At 56.0% G+C, this 16,715-nt stretch overlaps 2 protein-coding genes across 4 annotated transcripts; both read right to left on the minus strand.

Moving 5' to 3' along the window:
• Positions 1-844: 844 nt before the first annotated feature.
• Positions 845-9,706, minus strand: AKT2 (AKT serine/threonine kinase 2). 3 transcript variants are annotated; one of them, XM_084502044.1, is made up of 14 exons: positions 9,567-9,706; positions 6,736-6,834; positions 5,616-5,744; positions 4,481-4,592; positions 4,245-4,398; positions 3,987-4,118; positions 3,625-3,690; positions 3,164-3,232; positions 2,664-2,766; positions 2,172-2,300; positions 1,825-2,039; positions 1,655-1,742; positions 1,449-1,551; positions 845-1,319 (listed from the first exon to the last, which is right to left on the minus strand). In XM_084502044.1, exons 2-14 carry the CDS (start codon positions 6,779-6,781, stop codon positions 923-925), a joined length of 1,743 nt encoding a protein of 580 aa, XP_084358170.1. In that variant the 5' UTR covers positions 6,782-6,834; positions 9,567-9,706; the 3' UTR covers positions 845-922. The 3 variants fall into 3 exon arrangements, with proteins under 3 accessions (XP_084358170.1, XP_084358171.1, XP_084358172.1); XM_084502045.1 differs by lacking the exon at positions 9,567-9,706 and adding an exon at positions 7,455-7,581; XM_084502046.1 differs by having other exon boundaries at positions 1,037-1,319; positions 2,664-2,786.
• Positions 9,707-10,215: 509 nt separating this feature from the next.
• LOC311425862 (uncharacterized protein C19orf47) lies at positions 10,216-15,652 on the minus strand. The gene is made up of 9 exons (XM_084501891.1): positions 15,579-15,652; positions 14,896-14,980; positions 14,612-14,699; positions 13,966-14,080; positions 13,783-13,858; positions 13,559-13,681; positions 13,155-13,304; positions 12,715-12,782; positions 10,216-12,307 (listed from the first exon to the last, which is right to left on the minus strand). The coding sequence occupies exons 2-9, from the start codon at positions 14,912-14,914 to the stop codon at positions 11,909-11,911; spliced, it is 1,038 nt and encodes a 345-aa protein (XP_084358017.1). The 5' UTR covers positions 14,915-14,980; positions 15,579-15,652; the 3' UTR covers positions 10,216-11,908.
• Between the last annotated feature and the right edge of the window lie 1,063 nt (positions 15,653-16,715).

A 16,715-nucleotide genomic window follows, 5' to 3' on the forward strand; every position in this document is an offset into this window, starting at 1 on the left:
CCCCTGTCCCCATCCCAGTCCCTATCCCCATCCTCCTGTCCCTTGTCCCCATCCCTTGTCCCTTATCCCCATCTCCTGTCCCCAACCCCGTCCCTTATCCCAGTCCCCTGTCCCCATTCCAGTCCCTTGTCCCAGTCTCATCCCAATCCCATCCCCCTGTCTCCATCCCAGTCCCATCCCTGATCCCAGTCCCCATCCTGTCCCTTAGCCCAGTTCCAGTCTCTTGTCCCCATCCCCTGTCCCTGTCCCCATCCCTTGTCCCTTATCCCAGCCCCCCCCACATCCCAAAACCCCCCCAGACCCCAGGGGGACGCGGGGCGGTCCCCAAGGGCGCAGGAAAGACCCAAAACCCCCCCAAAAAAAACAACAAAAAACCAACATTTTATTGCTTGTACCGTACAAATCCGAGGGCGGGCGAAAGCAGCCGCCGCGACACCAGGACCCCCCCCCAACCCCCGTGTGTCCCCCCCCGGGGGTCCTGTGCCCCCCCCCCGGGGGTCCTGCGCCGCTCTTTTTCCTTATTTGGCAGTTTTTAAAGTTAATTCCGCTCCAAATTTTGGGGTAGGAAGAGGGGGATGCGCCCACACCTCGTCACCGGCCCGGCGGTGACGGTGGCACGGCCCCAAAGACCCCCCCCCAAACTGTGTGTCCCCCCCCCCTCCTTTTTGTGTCCCCCCCCCCCCGGGGCGTGCGGTGCCACCGGCTCCATCGCCGGCAACGGAGCCCACCGGGAGGTGGGGGGGGGGACACGGAGGTGACAATGGCACCAGCCCCCCCCCCCGCCCCAGGGGGGGGGTGACAGCTTCCCAGCTTTAAGGCATCGAAGAAAAAGGAAAAAAATATATATATTTATATATTTATATTGCTTTTTGGGGCAGAATCCCCCGCCCCGGCGATTTTTGGGGAGCTGGAGCCCCGCACCTCACCTTACTGGGAACACTGGGGCGTACTGGGGAGGGGGGAGGAGAAGGGAGAAAGGCCCTGAAAGGCTTTTTTTTTTTTTTGGGGGGTGGGTGTTTAAAAAAGCTGCGAGCACTTCTAGGAGTTTAAAAAAAATATATATAATAAACAATAAAATAAAATAAAAAGCAGTCCTACGCTTGGGGAGGCGGGGGGGGGGAGCGGAGGCGCAGCTCGGAGCCGGCCGCGGCCGCTGCGACCTCCCGCAGCCCCCCAAATGTGGGGCAGGGCCCCCCCCCGAGGTCCCCTGGTGCGAGGAATTCGTCCCCCCCCCGGCGCTCACTCCCGGATGCTGGCGGAGTAGGAGAACTGGGGGAAGTGCGTGCGCTGGTCGCTCTCCAGGGAGCCCATGTTGTCGTCTGCAGGAAATAAAAAAAAAAGGGGGAAAAGGGGGATTGGTAAAGCTGGGGGGGGGTCCCGGGGGGCTCCTCGGCCTTTTTCTGTGCTTTGGGGGGGTTTTGGAGGTGTTTTTTTGGGGGAGAACTCACAGCGATCTGGCGGCGTGATGGTGATGGACTGGGCGGTGAACTCGTCGTCGAAGTAGCGCGTGTCGATCTCGGACGTCACCTGGGGTTTGAAGGGGGGCACGAGCTGGAGGGAAAAACAAAAAAAAATAAAAATAAAGGGGAGGGGGTGAACGAGGACCCCCCCCGGGTGCTGTTTGTGGCGTCCACGCTGTCCCCGAGCTCGTTACCTTCTTCTGGACCACGTCCTGCCAGTTGATGGCGGCGAAGAAGCGATGCTCCATCACCTCCTTGGCGTCGCTGGGGCCTCCCCCGAGCCTGCGGGGCGCACAGCCGTGTCCCCGGGGCCAGCAGCGGGGTGTTGGGTACCCCAAAACCACCCCCCCACCCCGGGCCTCACCTCTGTTTGGGGTCTTTTTTCAGCAGGCCGGCCAGCAGGGATTTGGCTTCGGGGCTGAGGGTGCGGGGGAAGCGGATCTCCTCCATCAGGATGAGCTCGAAGAGGCGCTCGTGGTCCTGGTTGTAGAAGGGCAGGCGGCCGCACATCATCTCGTACATCACCACCCCCAAACCCCACCAGTCCACGGCTCGCCCATAGTCGTTGTCCTCCAAAACCTAAGAAAAAATAAAAATAAAAAAATAAAAAAATAAAAAAAAATTAAAAATTAAAAAATAATAATAAAAAAATACGGATTTTAGGCAATTTTGGGCGCCATCTCCGCGATTCGGGGCTTGGAGAATAAATACCTCCGGGGCCAGGTACTCCGGCGTGCCGCAGAAGGTTTTCATCGTGGCTCCGTCGCTGATGCCTTCCTTGCAGAGCCCGAAATCGGTGATTTTGATGTGGCCGTCTTTGTCCAGCATGAGGTTTTCCAGCTGGAAAATGGGGCAGAAAAAGGTTGGGGAAGCGTTTTCTCCCCCCTCCAGGCTCCGCGGGATGGGGTTGAGGGGGTTGAAGGGGCTCGGTTGGCCCCACAGGGATGGGGATGGGGTGGATCCAGCTCCTCCTCTCACATCCGAGCCCTCCCTCCTGCACCAAAACGCAGGATCGCACCCCCAGCCCCATTTGGGGGATCAAAACCTCCAGCAAGCTGCCATGAAAAAGGCAGAAAAAAGCAGCCCGCGGCAATCGAGCGGGGTTTTCTCCCCTGAGGACCAGGAGGATGGTGCTGGGAAGCCCGAAAAGGCTCCCAGGATAATTAAAATTGGGCGCTGGGGTGGGCAGAACCCTGCTGGTACCTTGATGTCCCTGTAGACCACGTCCCTGGAGTGCAGGTACTCCAAGGCAGAGACGATTTCGGCCCCGTAGAAGCGAGCCCGGTCCTCCGTGAAGACGCGCTCCCTCGAGAGGTGGAAAAAAAGCTTTGGGGGGAGAAAAAAAAAAAAAAAAAAGGGGAAAAAATAACAAAGCAGGGGCCCCGTCAGCAAAATGAAAGCAGCAAATCCCGGGCTAATCGCTCTCAGCAGCTCCGTGCAGGCAGCTGATGCGGTCATGCGTGCCCTAAGCCGCTCGGTTCCCAACACCCAAAATCTTTCCAGCCAGGGAGAGCAAAATGCCCGGCTTGAAACACAGGAGGTGCACGAGCACGGGGCCGTTTCCCCTCCTTTTTGCCAAAAAACGGGGGTTAAGAGGTGGAAAAATAACACAGAGTGGCAGCAGGGTGGGAGGCAGCGCTGGAAAGGGCCGAGAATATCGATTTGGGGGAGAATTTCCCCAAAATCCCGGTGTTCGCCCGCACCTCGCCGCCGTTGGCGTACTCCATGACGAAGCAGAGGCGGTCGTTGGTCTGGAAGGCGTACTTCAGCGCCTGAAAAGGGGAAAAAAAAAGGGTCTGAGGAGAAAAAGGGACGAATGGAGGAGGAGGAGGAGGCCAAAGGGAGGCGTTGGTGGCTTTGGAATCGTCCCGGGGATGCGGGGTTGGAGCCGGGACCCGGTTTGAGGAGCTTTGGTCTGATAAAATATCCGCCTGGCCTCGTTTGGGGCAGCACCACGGTGAGAGCAGAGCAGGATCCGCGCCCCTGCTGCTCCCCCGAGGGCTTTTGGACAGCAGGGTTGGTTAAAAAATGGGGATCCCCGAAAAATTAACGGGCTCGGGGGCGCTTCCTGTGCCTCAGCGGGATCCCAACCCCAAAATGTTCGTGCTGGGAGGTGATTTGGGATGTGTTTAAGGGGTGGGAGGTGGGCGAGGGAGGTACTCACGGTCAGGAAGGGGTGCCTGGTGTTCTGCAGCACCCGGCTCTCCGTGACGGTGTGCGCCACTTCGTCCTGCGTGGGGGAGAGGGAGGAGAAAGGGGAGCGCTGCACGGCGCCGTGCTGAGCTCTGCGAGCCCCTTATTTTGTAGAAAACGGGGATTTTGTGCTGCTGAACCCAAAAAACAGCACCGGGAGCGCCCAAAAAGCTGCATTTTGTGCTCCAGGGGGTGGAAACGCCACCACACGTCACCAAAAGGCGACATCCGGGTGGGGATGGTGTCACCCCGTGCCCTGTTTTCATCCCTAAAGTGTTTTGGATGCTCCTGGAGGCTGTAAAAATCAGCTGGAGATGGATGTTTGTGCCTTACCTTGGCGATGATGACCTCTTTCCGCAGGATCTTCATGGCGTAGTAGCGGCCGGTGGCCTTTTCCCTCACCAGGATGACTTTGCCAAAAGTGCCTTTGCCCAGGAGCTTCAGGTAATCGAAATCGTTCATGGTCTGAGAGGGGGGAGAAAGAAACAGGCGAGGGGTTGCGGCGCGGGCGAGCAGGATGCAAAAACTTCACTAATTTTGGCTTTTTTTTTTTCCTTTATCCTGTGGGAAGCAACGCTGAGCCTGCCTCACCGCCTTGGCTCGGGTTTTGCTGACGGCCACCTCCATCTCCTCAGCCCCGGTGCTGTCGTTTGGGGAGCCGCACTTGTAATCCATGGCGTCCACCTCGGGCTCCTGGTTTTTCAGGCTGTTGGCCACCGTTTGGATGGCTCGCATCCACTCCTCGCTGCAGGGGGGGGGGAAAAGGGGGTGATTAGGAGCAGCCGTGGGGCTTTTTGGGGGTAGAAAGGGGTTTTTTGGGGGCTTACCGCTCCTCGGGGGAGTCGACGTGGAAGGTCCGCTCGATGACCGTGGTCCACTGCAGGCAGCGGATGACGAAGGTGTTGGGGCGGGGGCGCTCGGTTTTCATCAGCTGGCACTCTGGGGAAAGGGGAAGGGAAGGAGAGGGGTGAGGAGGAAGGAAGGGGAGAGGGGAAAAAGGAAATAGGGGGGGAAAAAGGAAGGAAAGGGGAGAGGGAGGGTGAGAAGGAAGGAAGGGGGAGAGGGGAAAAAGGAAATACGGGGGGAAAAGGAAGGAAAGAGGGGGGCAGAAAGGAAAGTAGAGGAAAGGGAGAAAAATGAAGGAAGGGGGGAAAAAGGAAGGAAAGGGGAGAGGGGAAAAAGGAAAGGGGGGGAAAAAGGAAGGAAAGGGGAGAGGGGAAAAAGGAAAGGGGGGGAAAAAGGAAGGAAAGGGGAGAGGGGAAAAAGGAAAGGGGGGGAAAAAGGAAGGAAAGGGGAGAGGGGAAAAAGGAAAGGGGGGGAAAAAGGAAGGAAAGGGGAGAGGGAAAAAGGAAAGGGGGGGAAAAAGGAAAGGGGGGGAAAAAGGAAAGGGGGGGAAAAAGGAAAGGGGGGGAAAAAGGAAAGGGGGGGAAAAAGGAAGGAAGGGGGAGAGGGGAGGAAGGAAAGGAAGGAAAGGAAGGAAGGAAGGAAGGAAGGAAGGAAGGAAGGAAGGAAGGAAGGAAGGAAGGAAGGAAGGAAGGAAGGAAGGAAGGAAGGAAGGAAGGAAGGAAGGAAGGAAGGAAGGAAGGAAAGTTAAGGGGGAGAGGGCAAAAAGGGAAGGAACGAAAGGGGAGAAGGCAAAAAGGAGGAAGGAAGGCAGGAAGGGGAGAGGAAGTGCGAAAAGGAAGGAAAGGGAAGAGGGAGAAAAGGGAAGGAAGGAAGGAAGGAAGGAAGGAAGGAAAGGGGAGAGGGCAAAAAGGAAGGGAGGAAGGAGAGAGGGGCAAAAAAGGGAAGTTAAGGGGGAGAGGGGCAAAAGGGAAGGAAGGGGAGAGGGCAAAAAGGAAGGAAGGAAAAGGAGAGGGGCGAAAGGAAGGAAGGCAGGGGAGAGGGGCAAAAAGGGAAGGGAGAGGGGGGAAAAAGGAAGGGGAAGGTTTGGGATCCGGCACCCCGCCCGCGCCCACCTACCCGCCACCGAGAAGTTGTTGAGGGGCGGCAAGCTGTGGTCGGAGGTCTCGGGGCGCTCCTTGTAGCCGATGAAGGAGCCATCGCTCTTCAGCAGGAAGTACCGGGGGCGCCACGTTTTGATGTACTCCCCTGCAAAAAAAAGGGAAAGAATTGTCCAAAAGTGTAAGAAAACGAAGCAAAAAGGAGCTGGTTTCACCCCAAGCCGGGCTCTCGGTTTCTTCTGTATCGTTGCTCGGTGCTGCGCCGCCTCCTTCTTCCCCAAAAGGTCCCGAATTGCCCCCAAAAACTCTCAGTGGATAAAAAAAAGAAAGGGAGATCCACCTCGGGCAGAGCTAAAAATAAAATAGCCCCACGCAGCTGCTCTGGAGGCTAAAAATACGCGCTGGGGCCGCGGGGCAGCAAGGGGGGAAAGGAGCAGCTCGGCGCTGCTCCGGGACGCCCCTCGTTAAAGGGGGGGGGGGTTTGTCTTAATTAAACAGAGGGGAGCCCCGGATTTGTTTTGGTTAAAGAGGGGAGCCCCAAATTTGTTTTGGTTAAGGAGGGGAGCCCCAAGTTTGTCGTGGTTAAAAAAAAGGAGCCCCAGATTTGTCGTGGTTAAAGAGGGGAGCCCCAAAATTGTCAGAGTTAAAGAGAGGAGCCCCAAATTCATCTATGTTAAAGAGAGGAGCCCCAAATTTGTCTTGGTTAAGGACAGGGGAGCCTCAAATTTGTCTCAGTTAAGAAGAGGAGCCCCAAATTCGTGGTTAAAGAGAAGAGCCCCAGATTTGTCTTGTTTAAAAGAAGGAGCCCCACAGTAGTCTTGGTTAAAGAGAGGAGCCCCAGATTTGTCTTGGTTAAAACAAGGAGCCCCAAATTTGTCTTAGTTAAAGAGGGGAGCCCCAAATTTGTCTCGGTTAAATTGAGGAGCCCCAGATTTGTCTTGATTAAAATGAGGAGCCCTGGCTTTGCCTTGTTTAAAAAGGGGAGCCCCAAAATTGTAATGGTTAAAGAGAGGAGCCCCAAATTCATCTCGGTTAAAGGGAAGAGCCCCAGATTTGGGGAAAGCTTTAAAAAAACGGAATAAAAACAAATCCATGGCCACCCAAAAGCTTTCAGGGATCACGGCAGCCCCGCTGCTCACCTCTCTTGTGCAGCCAGCCCTCCTTCACCACCGCCACCTCGCTCATGGCGCTGCCTCTCGCCTCCTCGCTGCGGCAGGACCGGGGACACGGCTAGCGACCTGGGGGAGAAGAAAAGAGTCAGCAGGGCTTGAGGCAAGCAGAAAATCTCTTTTTCCGCTCTTTTCAGCCCAAAAGAGGAGCTGGAGATCGCGTGGGGGCGATGCCTGAGGACGAAGTCACAGTTATTCGTCGATTTAACCCCCCCTGAGGTTTTTTACACCAAATCCCAGCGGAAAATGAGTTGTGGTCGGTGACCCCTACCTGGCCGCGAGGCTGCCATCGTGGAGGGCCGGGAGCTTTGGGGTAAGAAGCGGGGATTTGCGTGAAATAAACGTCTCGAGCAAAATTTAATCGGAGTCACCCGCCGGGATTAAACCCGGCCCCAAAACCCGGCCCCGGGGGGGGGAAAAACGGCGCAACGGGACGGTGCCGCGGAGGTTTGGAGGCTGCAGGACTTCTCCCTGCTCCAGATCAGCCCCCAAATCCCAGTTTTATCCCCCAAAATATGCCTCTGGGAGGAGGGGGAGGTTCGAAAAGCATCGCACGGCCTCTAGAGGAAGGGACGTGGTGAGAAATCGGTGCTGGATTTAGGGTAAAACCACCCAGAATTATTTAAAAGCCGGCGTCCCACCGGAGCCGTCCGCACCAAAATCCTGCTGCTGGAACCCCGAGCGCTAACCTGAAGCCGTTTCAGGCTCATTTAACCCCAAAACGACCGCGGTTTCTCCTCCGGCAGCTGAGGATAAAGCTCCAAAAACCTCGAAGCGACGCTCGGGAGGAAAAATCGGCGCTGAGGAGAGATCAGGAGCTGCTCTCACCCCAAAAGGGGGTAAAGTCTGCCTGGCAGGGCCCCCGCTATTGATTTTCGGGTTGCGGCACCGCGGGGTTTCTTCATTCGGGTCAAATTGGGGAGGAAAACGGCGATTTTGTTACTCTTCCTGGGCGTTTGGGGTTCGATTCGGGGCGCCTTCATCTCCCCCTCGGCTTCACGGAACAGGAGCGATGCCAAAGGGTCTCCTGGTGTTCAGCCCCCTCCTCCTGCTGTCCAAATTCATTCCTCCTCCACAAATTCACCCAAATTGGCACTTTTTTGGCCCGCCGGGATACCGGAGCCTGTGATAAAAGGGTTTTCCCAACACAGGCCACCATCTCGAGCCTCATTCACCGCAGATTTCCCCCGTGCCTCGCTGGGAAGGGCAAGGATCCGTCCTGGGATGCGTTCCTGGGTTAAAAACCTCGAAGGAGCTGCTTTTATTGCTGGTTTTTGGTTAAAATCCTGCTCTTTCAAGCTGTCCAAGCGATGGTTTATCGGCCGTGGTTTATTCATCGAGTGCTGCAGGCTCAGACCCGCTCCCAAAAGAGGCATCAGGGCCGCTTGGAGCGGGGTCAAGCAGAAATTGGGCATCTGGGTGAGCCATTAGGGTCGTTAGGGTCTAGTTTGGCACCGTTCTGATGAGGAAAAGCCTTTAATTACCGAGGAAAAGCCATTAATTGGCCGTTAATTGCTTGGGACCGGTGCTCCAGTGGGGTCCTGGTGCAGGTGAGGCTCTGAGCCCACGCGAGGCAGAGCCCCCAAGCAAGGAGCTGTCCCCTGACAGCGCCAAGGGGACGCCAAAGCCATCTCGTTGGCCCAAAATGTCGCTTTTTTCACCCATTTCGAGCCCTCAGCATCCCAACCTGCTCCTGTAAGCGCCTCCTCGAGCCCCGAGCACCGCTTTTAGGTTCAGGACTCGGCTTTCCTCCACCGTTCGCCTGCGGGATCCCGAGCCCTGGACGGCAAAGGGAGTTAGCGACAAACCCCAACCCCAAAAAGACCCCGAATCGGGTTTTTCAGCACTCAAAAACCAAACCCCGAGCGGTGGCACCTCACGGGGGGGGGCTGGCACTGAGGCTCCCGGCTTCAGGGCAACCTAAGGGTGTATCGTGTGGGTTGGATGAGATTTTGGGGTACAAAAGGGGGTTTTTGGGGTTTGGCATTTTGGGGTGGTTTACTTTTTTTTGGGTGGTTTATTTTTTTTTGAGGGGTGGGGGATGTTGGGGCCCCAAACAGCCCCCAAATGCCCCTCTCCCAGCCTAGAGCCCCCCCAAAACCCCTCAGCACCACAGCAGGGTCCCCCCCCAGCCCCTAACCCCCCACTTTTACCTCATAACCCCCCCAAAAAAAAACTCAAAACCCCACAAAACTCCCCCAAAAAGCTCCCCTCAACTCCATGCCCCTCTAACTCCCCACACACACGCCACAGCCCCCCCACAACACCACAATCCCCCAAAACAACCCCCCCCTCACTGCTAACCCCCTCCACACCCTCAGGCGCACCCTAAAATTCAAGAAAACACCCAAAAATCGCCTTCCCCCCCCTTAACCCCCCCCTCAGAGGCGAGTGGTTCGCTCCGCGCCTCGTCCCCCCCCGCTCTGAGGCGGGCGGGCGCAAGATGGAGGCGGGGGGAGGCCGCGCTCCCCTCCTCTCCCCCCCCCCATCCCTGCCGAGAATGGTACGGTCCGCAGGACAACCAAATCAGCGAGCGGACGGGTCCAAAGCGCAGCGCGGGGGACGCCGCCGCACCCCCCCTGCGGGAGGGCCGCGGATGGTACGGTCCGCAGGGCAGCCCCCCCCCCCTCTCAGCGAGCGGACGGGTCCACTACGAGGCGCGGGGGACGCCGCAGCGGCCCCCCTCTGGGCGTGCGGCGCATGGTACGGTCCCCAGAGCGCCCAGCGGGGGGCGGGCGAGTCCATTGCGCCGCGCGGGGGGGGCCGCGGAGAGCGCAGGGAACGCGGGGCCGGCTCCTCACCTGTCATGGACGCCGTAAAACCGGCCGTCGGCCGCCGCTCATCCCGGTGGCGGCGGCGGGGAGGCTCCTGCGGCGCTTAATCCGCGCGGACGGCGGCGGCGCTCCCGGAAACCCCGCCCGCCGCGGGCCCACGCACGCAGGAAGCGGAGACGGCCGGGGAGGGGAGGGGGCGAGGGGGACGGTGAGGGAAGGACCCCGCGAGCCTCCCCGCGGCGCGCGCTGCGCATGCGCCGCGCCGCCGCCCCGCCCGCGCATGCGCACGGCTAGGGGGCAGAGGGGAGGGGCTGCGCGGTGAGTGGCGCGCATGCGCAGTCCCCTCGCTGGGCTCCACGTCCCTGTGGCGAGGCTGAGGGGAAAAAGGGAAAAAAAAAATAAAAATGGAAAAATTTAAGTGCAGGGAGTGCACTTAGGGATTTAAAAAAAATCCCTACTTTAAAATCTTACTGATTTTGGAGTCATCTTTCCATAAGTCAAGGCCACGCCCACTTCATGGAGCTTCATTTGCATGTATTTGCATATCCCCCAACCTCACGGAGCTGTATAGCGGGAGAAAGAAGGGAGAAAAAGCAAATTTGGGGCAAAAAGCTGCCCCCGAGCTGCCCCGAGGCACCCTGCTTTTAATGGAAGAACCACTAAAGACGGTCAAAAATCCAAAAAACGCCTTTATTTGCACAGCTCGGGGCCGCTCCCCTCCAGAAACGCAAGGAAACCCCCAAACCTGCCGCATCTCCCACCCGCTGCTGGGGGGCAGATGGTGGAAAATGGTCAAAATGCCTTTTTCCGCCTTTTTTTTTTTTTTGTCTGCCCCCCAGGGTTAAAACCGCAGCGAGTGGCCCCCTGTGAGGGGCTGGGCACACTGCACGCCAAAAAAACGCCAAAAAGGGGTGTTGTGAGACCACATCGTAACCCACTCCCCCCAAAAAAATCCACAAATAAACAAAAAAAGCTCAAAAAAAAAACAAAAATACCTCAAAAACCACCAAAACCCAAAGTTAGAGGTGATGCAAGAAAACCACAGCAAACGCAACGAAACTGGCAAAAAAAAAAAAAAAAAAAAAGCTTCTCCCCAGGTGTGAAATGGGAAAAATAATGAAATTTGGGAAGCAGAGCAGGAAGGATGCTTGGCGAGCCCCTAAACCTCCTGGTTTCAACCCAAAGTCAACACCCACAGAGAGCCGATTTGGGGACAAACCTGGCATTTGTGCAAAGTCCCCGATGCCCGTTTTGGGGACAATGTGCCCATTTTGGGGACGGGCTGGCAGCAATTCCAATTTTAGGTGTGAAAATTGGCAATTTTCGGGGCCCGCAAGCAGCGCACGTGGCAACCGTGAGCCATTTTGGGGAGATTTTGCTTTTATAAGGGGCTGCTCCAAAAAAGCATCCCGGCTCTTAGAAATACAAAACGAACCTGCAGGGGAGAAAAAATAAATAGGAAAATAGAAAAAATAGGAAAAAGATAAGGAAAAAATTAAAAAAAAAAAGGAAAAAGAAAATAAAAAGGAAAAACTTTAAGTGCAGCGAGTGCAGGAAAGTCTTTTTTTTAAATAACTTTTCCCCCTCATCAATGTGGTGAGTGGGGAAGAGATGGGGAAACCAGGAGAAACTTGGATTTTGAACAGAACTGGGAAGGTAAGTCCAGATTTTGAACAAAACTGGGATGAGAAGCCCGGATTTTGAACAAAATCGGGAAGATAAGACCAGGATTTGAACACAACCAGGAGGAGAAGCCCAGAATTAGAAGAAAAACATGAAAATAAACCCAAAATATGAAGAAAAACGTGAATATAAGCCTGGATTTCCAATAAAACTGTGAAAATAAAACCAGATTTCGAACAAAACTGGGATGGAAAGCCCAGAATTTGAAGAAAACTGTGAAGATAAGTCAAGAACTTGAAAAAAACACATGAAAATAAACCCGGATTTCAAACAAAATTGGGATGGAAAGCCCAGAATTTGAATGAAACCACAAAAATAAATTCAGATTTCAAACAAAACTGTGAAGATAAACCCAGAACTTGAATGAAACTGTAAAATAAATCTGGATTTCGAGCAAAACTGGGATGGAAAGCCCAAATTTTGAACAAAACTGTGGCGATAAGCCTGGATTTCAAACAAAACCGTGAAGATAAGCACAGAACTTGAACAAAAGCGTAAAATAAACCCGGCTTTCAAACAAAACCACAAAGATAAGCCTGGAATTTCAACAAAACCATGAAAATAAACCTGGATTTTCAACCAAACCGTGAAGGTAAGCCCAGAACTCGAACGCAACCGTAAACTAAACCCAAATTTTGACCAAAACGAGGACGAAACGCCCAGGTTTTGGCCACGTGGAGCTGGCGTCAGTCCGCTTTTTTCCCCAGTCTCTGGAAGACGCTGACGGCGCCGGCGTCGTCCATGCGGGCGCTGAGGGCGTCGCTGCTGCTGCTCACCTTGGCGCTGCCCCAAGTCCTCTTGATGGTCACCCGAAATTCGGGCTGGTTTTTGCTCCGGCTGCTGCTGACGCTGCTGTCCTGAGCTTCCAGGCTGCTTTGGGGGGGCTGCGTTTTGCCCCCGGCGCGGCGCCGGGGGGGTTCCGAGGTTTGGGCTTTGGCTTTGATGATTTTCCCCGTTTCGGGGGCGTCCTTGGGGGGTTTCTTGAGGACGCCGGCGTAGGGCAGGACGGAGCCTTCGTCGTCGTCGCTCTCCGCGTTCTTGCCGCCGGCCGGAGTGTCGCCCAGCCTGCTGAACACCCCTGTGGGCTGGGGGGGACACAAGGGGGGTGTAAGAACAAAGTTTGGGCCCCCCCGCCCCCATTTTGGGTGCTGGCTTTGCCTTCACCCTGTTTGTGCAATAATGAAGGAACCCCCTCATGTGTTTCGGGGTGAAAATCACCAAAAAACATCCAGTAAAATAAAATTCTCTATTTTTTTCCAGCTTCCAGAGCACCAAAAAACCCTACCGTGTCCCAAATTGAAGGGTGAAAATTGAGGCATAGGAAGAGAATCATCATTTTGGTGGTCGGGCTTCATGATCCTGAAGGTTTTTCCAACCTAAATTCTACGACACCCGGGACCACCGAAGAATCCCCCAAATTTCCTCCAGCACGTTTCCAGTTTGGGCTTTTTCCTCAAGGTTTTCCCTCAAAACGCATCCCCGCTGCGCTCACCTTGCCAGCTGCCGTGTCTGCTTTTGTTTCAGCTCCCAGGCGGTCGAAAACCGATGTCCTCTGCAGACCTGGTGGGGTTTTTTAAGGGAGAAAACACAGTTTTGAGAATTTTAGGGGGGAAAGTGGAAGAGGATGGGGAGGCACCGCCAGCGCACGTGAAAAAAACGCAGAAATCCCATTAAATAAGTGCTTCGAGAGTGGTTTCTGCTCCTCCTGGTGCCTGTTTTCCCTTTTTTAATTTATAAATGTGGTTTTTAGAGAAATAAAAGCCAACTTTATGGGTCACAGCACCTTGATGTGTTTATAAAATCACGTAATTGAGACGAGATTTTTTAACAGCTTGGGATCGCCACGGAACGGAGGACACGGGGCTCATCCCCCGGGTTTTTGGGGCCCCAAAACGTCCCCGTGGTGGTACCGAGAGGCTGTGGGGTCGCTACCTTTGGCCGCCTGCTGCTCCAGGATCTTCTTGGTGCGCGGCGTGGTGCCCTTGGGCATGGTGATCACGTATTTGCCCTCCATCTCCGCCGTCACGCGGCGCCGCTTGGCTTGCACCGGCGCGGGGCTCCCGGTTTCCGCCTCACGCAGACCTCAGGAGGGGGGAAAAACCAGGGAGAAGCTCAGACCGGTGGCTAAAACGGCAAGAATTGACCCCAAAAGAGCACCCGGGGGGGGAAAACACCTCCTAAACCCCCACGGATTTTGGGAGAGGCGTGATTTGGGGCAAAAAGTCACCCAGAGTGGCCGTGCGAGCGCTCCCTCTGTACTCAACGCTCTTCCTCCCTACCCAAGCTCTTCCTCCCTGCCCACCCTCTTCTTCCTCGCCCGTGCTCTTCCTCCCTACCCGCGCTCTTCGCCGCCAGCTTGTTGGAGACGGTGACGGAGATTTTGGAGGTGTCGGGCCGGCGGGTGGGGGTGGCGGGCGGCGAGTCCCGGCTCAGGCTGTTGGCAATCATGCGGGAGGCGGCTGGAAACAGAACCGGGGGGGCCACCGTGAATTAAAGCTCCCCCAAAGGATTTTTTTTCTTAAAAAACAGGGATTTTAGGGGTTGTTGAGCCCGCACTCACCGCTGCTGGCGTTGCGGCGCAGCTCCGCCGGCGCGCTCGGGGGGCTCAGCGCCTCGGTGGCCGCTTTGCACATCTCCTGCGGGGTGCGAGCTCCATCAGCACCCCTAAAATCCCCCCCAAGCCACCCTTCCCGGGCCAAAAACCAGTTCGTCCCAGTCCCAAACTGGTCGGGGAGGCTCGTACCTGCCTGTAAACGACTTTGGCGTGCTTGAGGATGGCGATGATGTCCCCCACGATGGTGATGCCCAGCTCGTTCATGATCTCCTTGTTGAGGTCCAGCAGCATGTTCTTCTGGATCCTGCGGGGACATCGGGAAGGAATCCGCTCCCAATGGGGCTGGAGGTTTGGGATAATCCCTCTCCTCCCTAATTACAAGCTTAATTAAACCCCAGCGAGCCCAATTAAGCCCAGGATTAATCCAGCAGGAGCTACGACGCGACACGGCGGTGCCAATAACGAAGCTCAACCCAGATTAATTAAAAAAGAACAATGAAACGAAAGGAAAATTGGATGGATTGTTGGGTTCTGCTCCTCCTTGCACAATTTTGGGTCAAAAAGAAGAGTTTAGAGGCACAGAAGGTAAGAAAAACAAAGTTTGGCCCAGATTAATTAACAAAATGAGCAGAAAATGGGGCAGGCTGCTGGGTTTTGCTCTTCCTCGCCCAGTTTTGGGTCAAAAAGAGGAGTTTAGAGGCGTGGGAGAGAACAGAAACAAAGCTCGGCCCAGATTAATTAATAAAATGAGTAGAAAATGGGACAAAATGCTGGGTTTTGCTCTTCCTTGTGCATTTTCAGGTAAAAAAATGACGGATTTGGGGGCTCTCCCCACCTGTTATCCACGAACATCACGGCGTAGTTGACGGCGGGGCCGGGGGGGATCCCCGCTTCCTTGAAGAACTGGATCCACTCCGACGTCGCTGCCAGCAGGACAAAAAGTTCCAAAAAGGAACAAAAATGAGTCAAATTAGTAAAATTCACAATTTATTCTCCACACCCACTCCCCTGCAGATCCCGTAGGGTTTTTTGTTTTTTTTTTGGGGTGGTTTTGCAGGGTTTTGGAGCTCCCCAGCCCTTGTTTTTTTTTTTTTTTTTTTAGGGTTTTAGGACACTCACCCATTGTCACTGACACCATCACCGGGCCCCCCTCCCCCTGCCCGGGGGGGGGCACAGCGCCTGGGGCTCAGCCCTCACCGCCTGCCTGGAATAGGGCAAGGGGGGGGTGAAACACCCCCCAACACACCCCCAGACCCCAAATACCCCCTCCAAACCCCCCTTCTAACCCCCCCAGGTCCCCAAATGCCCCCCCAGCCCCTCCTGCCCAACAGCTCCAAGCCCCCCAGGCCCCCAAATACCCCCCTCAGCCCCCATCTGCCCCCCCAGGCCTCTTCTGCCCCCCCCAAGGCCCCCTCAGGCCCCCAATGCCCCCCTCCGACCCCCCCCAGTCCCCCTTCTGCCCCTCCCAGGCCCCCAAATACCCCCCCAAGCCCCCTTCTGCCCCCCCAAAACCCCCCCAGGCCCCAAATGCCCCGCTTCGACCATCCCCCAGCCCCACTTCTGCCCCTCCCAGGCCCCCAAACACCCCCCTCAGCCCCCTTCTGCCCCCCCAACCCCACCCCAGGCCCCCTTCTGCCCCCCCAACCCCACCCCAGGCCCCCTTCTGCCCCTCCCAGGCCTCCTTCTGCCCACCCCCGGACCCCAAATACCCCCCTCAGCCCCTCCTGCCCCACAGTTCCACCCCCCCAGACCCTTTTTTGCCCCCCAAAACCCCTCCAGACCCCCCCCGGCCCCCCCCTCACCTCCCGGCCCCCGCCGCGCCCCATCCCGCCGGCTCCAGGCCCGTACCGGAAGTAGCCACCACCGAGATGCCGGAAGCAGCCAAGAGCGCCGCTCTAACCCCACGCACGCGCCGTGGCCGCTCTAGGCAGCGGCGGCCCCGTTGGGAGCAAAGGGCGCGGCGACCATAGAGACGACCGCTGGAGGACCCGGGGCCTCCCGCCTCCCCCCCCCCGGGACCTCCGGTACGGGGTGGGGGGGGGAACCGGGCCCCGGCCCTAAATAAGGCCCTAAATAGGATCCTGGCCCTAAAACAGTGCCTGATCCTAAACCTGCCCCGCTAGGCGTGCCCTAAATTGCGTCCCGGCCCCAAATCTGCCCAAATTTTGTCCTGGATTTTGGGGGTTTTTAGTCCTGGCCCCAAATGTGGCCCCGGTCCTAAATAACGCCCTGGTCCTGGCCCTGAACCCAGTTCTGGACCTGAATCCAGTTCTGACCCTAAACCCAATTCCTAAACCCAGTTGTGGTCCCTAAACCCCTAAATTCAGATCCTAAACCCAGATCCGAAACCCTTAAACCCGGTTCCTAAATCCGTAAACCCAGTTCCTAAACCCAGTTGTTACCTAAACCCAGTTCCTAAACCCCTAAACCCACTTGCTAAACCCCTAAATCCACATCCTAAACCCAATTCCTCAACCCAGATCCTAAACCCAATTCCTAAACCCTAAACCCAATTCCTAAACCCAGTTCTGACCCTAAGCCCAATTCCTAAACCCCTAAACCTGACCCTAAATGTGGCTCTGGCCCTAAATGTGCCCCAAACGCTGTCCTAATCCTAGCCCTAAACGTGTCTTGGCCCTAAACTGGGCTCCGACCCCAAAAAGGGCCCTGCAGGTGGCCCTAAATATGTTCCTAACCCTTAACGTGCCTGAAATTGAGTCCTAATTCCAGACATGGCCCTAAATAGGTCCCTGGTCCTGAACGTACCCAAAACCTTGTCATAATCCTGGCCCTAAGCGTGCCCCTGAACCTGTTCCCAGTCCTAAACATGTCCCAAGTGTTGTAGGAAGCCTGGTCCTGGCTTTAATGCCTGCCCTAAACACGTTCCTGGCCCTAAACATGCCCTAAACATTGTCCTAATCTTTGCTCTGCCCCTAAAT

The sequence above is a fragment of the Aythya ferina genome (genome assembly GCF_964211825.1).
Source record: "Aythya ferina genome assembly, chromosome: 35".
In the NCBI taxonomy this organism is placed as follows: Eukaryota; Metazoa; Chordata; class Aves; order Anseriformes; family Anatidae; genus Aythya; species Aythya ferina.

What these genes read in the sequence shown, in the direction of transcription:
- AKT2 (XM_084502044.1), bottom strand. Translation starts at nt 6,781, where the DNA reads ATGAGCGAGGTGGCGGTGGTGAAGGAGGGCTGGCTGCACAAGAGAG. An exon ending in CAACAACTTCTCGGTGGCGG is followed by an intron (nt 4,593 to 5,615) that starts GTAGGTGGGCGC and finishes CCCTTTCCCCAG; the next exon opens with AGTGCCAGCTGATGAAAACC. An exon ending in AAGAGGTCATCATCGCCAAG is followed by an intron (nt 3,691 to 3,986) that starts GTAAGGCACAAA and finishes TCCCCCACGCAG; the next exon opens with GACGAAGTGGCGCACACCGT.
- LOC311425862 (XM_084501891.1), bottom strand. An exon ending in CCAAAGTCGTTTACAGGCAG is followed by an intron (nt 13,859 to 13,965) that starts GTACGAGCCTCC and finishes CGCACCCCGCAG; the next exon opens with GAGATGTGCAAAGCGGCCAC. An exon ending in GCGCCGCAACGCCAGCAGCG is followed by an intron (nt 13,682 to 13,782) that starts GTGAGTGCGGGC and finishes TTCTGTTTCCAG; the next exon opens with CCGCCTCCCGCATGATTGCC.